This window comes from Opisthorchis viverrini (assembly GCF_000715545.1).
Source record: "Opisthorchis viverrini unplaced genomic scaffold opera_v5_118, whole genome shotgun sequence".
In the NCBI taxonomy this organism is placed as follows: Eukaryota; Metazoa; Platyhelminthes; class Trematoda; order Opisthorchiida; family Opisthorchiidae; genus Opisthorchis; species Opisthorchis viverrini.
In genome coordinates, this window is record NW_008751774.1 from 991,848 (window position 1) to 994,042 (window position 2,195).

Sequence of the window (2,195 nt, forward strand, 5' to 3'; positions counted from 1 at the left end):
TTGTGTCAGAGTGAATACGCACTCGCATATGTCCATCTGTGTTACTCAGACTACAAGGACGAGATGCAAAAGGAGGTCTAAGGGCTGATAAAAGCGACAAGATTCTCTATTTTATTCGGAACCACCAAAACCACAGCGTGAAAGGCACTTTGTGGTCTTTTTGTGAACAAGTCTTCCCTAAAAAGGGGCGCTATGGCGTTCACAGGACAGCTTTGTTGGTACCGATTTAAGCCCGTTCATCGCGGTGCGGCGTGCAAGCTGGATGTCCTTGGGCGTGGTGGTGACCTACTTCGCATGAATTGCACACAGGTTAGTGTCCTCGAACAGACCAACCAAGTATGCCTCGCTGACTTCCTGTTTAGCTTGGACAACCGAGCTCTGGAATCTTAGGTCGGTCTTGAAATCTTGAGCGATTTCCCTCACCAGGCAGTTTACGGATGAGCAGCTCGGTGGACTTCTGGTAACGACGGGTCTCACAGAGAGCGACGGTCCCAGGCCTGTAGTGATGGTTTGGATACGGAATGCATTTCCTCTTTACTGACTTCCTTACACTGGTAGTCACTCAAGAACACAACTTACCTCGTCAATGAACCCGTCCAATTTGTATGCCGTGTTTCAATCGCTATTGTACGCAAAATATTGCTTGGAGTCTTATGTAAAATGCGCATGTAAGATTGGGATCGAGGAAAAGTGAGCCACTGTCTGAATTTGGATTGCTCATTATCTATCTCCTTCACTAGATTTCATATGGCAGAGGATGGAGGATGACTGACATCTAGGCCGGAATACTCAAGGTTTGTAATACGCAGGTGACACCTAATTTTTCCTTCAACGACCAGCTCACTTATTCTGTCATAGACAGGAAGACAAAGTTAGACGTGTGGCTCAAAGTGAGTCATTCCCGTTGAATTAACTTATCTAAAGTCAGATTTACCTGAAGGAGGAGGCGTGCTAGGCTTCTAACGGCTGAGTTAAAGAAACACCCTGTAATAACTGCAGACGGCTGTTGCTTGACACAGTAGTGAACAAGAGGTGGTGATAATCAACAACTCATTCTGTGGGGACCCATTATAATGGAATGAATAATTTCCTTCATGCCATTATCGTGATTCTGCTTCTTGAACTATCCGGTCTTCTTGATCTAGTCAGTATATAATTAGAACATTAGGCTTTCTCTCAGGAGAGTTATTCAACTTTTATCCCCAATAATTCAACAAGATTGCCGAATCTTGTCTCCCTCTAATCTTTAGACTATCCCTTGTGATGTACTCTATTTATCAGATATTTAACTCAGTGTCGGTAAGCTTTTCTTACCTATATATCCGTGTGACTTGTAAATTCTTGAGCTGAGCTTTGTACACAGCTGCAGTTGATTGAATTGTTTTTTATCAATGACAATCTTATTTTCGGGCGGAAGAAGCACACTTCATCTGACATTGGACAATGCAGCCTATGTTTGCGCCTTTTGAGCTCCAAGGTAAGATGGGTTTCTTCACAGTTATAGTCCCCCTGACATGAGTCAAGGACAGTAACATAAGCTACATTTCTCCATGCGAAGTTGATATTATTAACATAAACGTAACCGGAGTGTAACCAAAATCCTCGAAATTCAGATTGTTTAGTCAGGTAGTCCCGGTCAGGTTATACAGGCGCCGATTCACACTGGGAAAATAGTAGTCCCCTTTCACATTGCTTCTCACTGAACAGCTATGCTCATGTCCTGTTCTTGTCAGCTTACATGAAAAACGGACTCGAGCTCATCAGTGGCGCTGTGTCAAGGTCTGAATTCCGGACATCTGACGTGCGAGGTGAGTGAATTACCACTAATCCACCAGAGCACGCTGAACTCACGTGAATTATGACACGTGAACGAGTGAATGTGTTCTTAATTGAGCAGTGTGACTGGTTTGTCCCACATCTCGAAAGACGACCCAGAAACTGTCCTCTCTGAGTTAACTGGTTGAACCACCTGTGGGGATTTCTCAGTCAGATAGCATCAGAATGCTTGAAGCTTTCCGGATACCTTTTGATTGGTTGTTTGCAGCTGCGGAATTTATGGTTACTGACATACGAACCCATCCTCTGGACGAACTTAAACTGGTTTCTCGTGGCTATTTGCAAAAGATATTGTCGTGTCTAATGACTTTACACTTTTTTCGTTGGGATAGAAAACGGTTGAATACTTTTCGCGAGGT

At 43.9% G+C, this 2,195-nt stretch overlaps 1 protein-coding gene across 1 annotated transcript in view; it reads right to left on the reverse strand.

The window, feature by feature from the left end:
* T265_13914 (hypothetical protein) overlaps nucleotides 1-1,968 on the reverse strand; it is a gene marked incomplete at both ends in the record, with an annotated part of 9,482 nt that extends 7,514 nt beyond the window's left edge. The window contains 2 exons of the mRNA XM_009171114.1: nucleotides 290-532; nucleotides 1,739-1,968. Coding sequence (XP_009169378.1) covers nucleotides 290-532; nucleotides 1,739-1,968 — 473 coding nt within the window. The remainder of the gene's footprint in view (nucleotides 1-289; nucleotides 533-1,738) is intronic.
* Nucleotides 1,969-2,195: the final 227 nt, after the last annotated feature.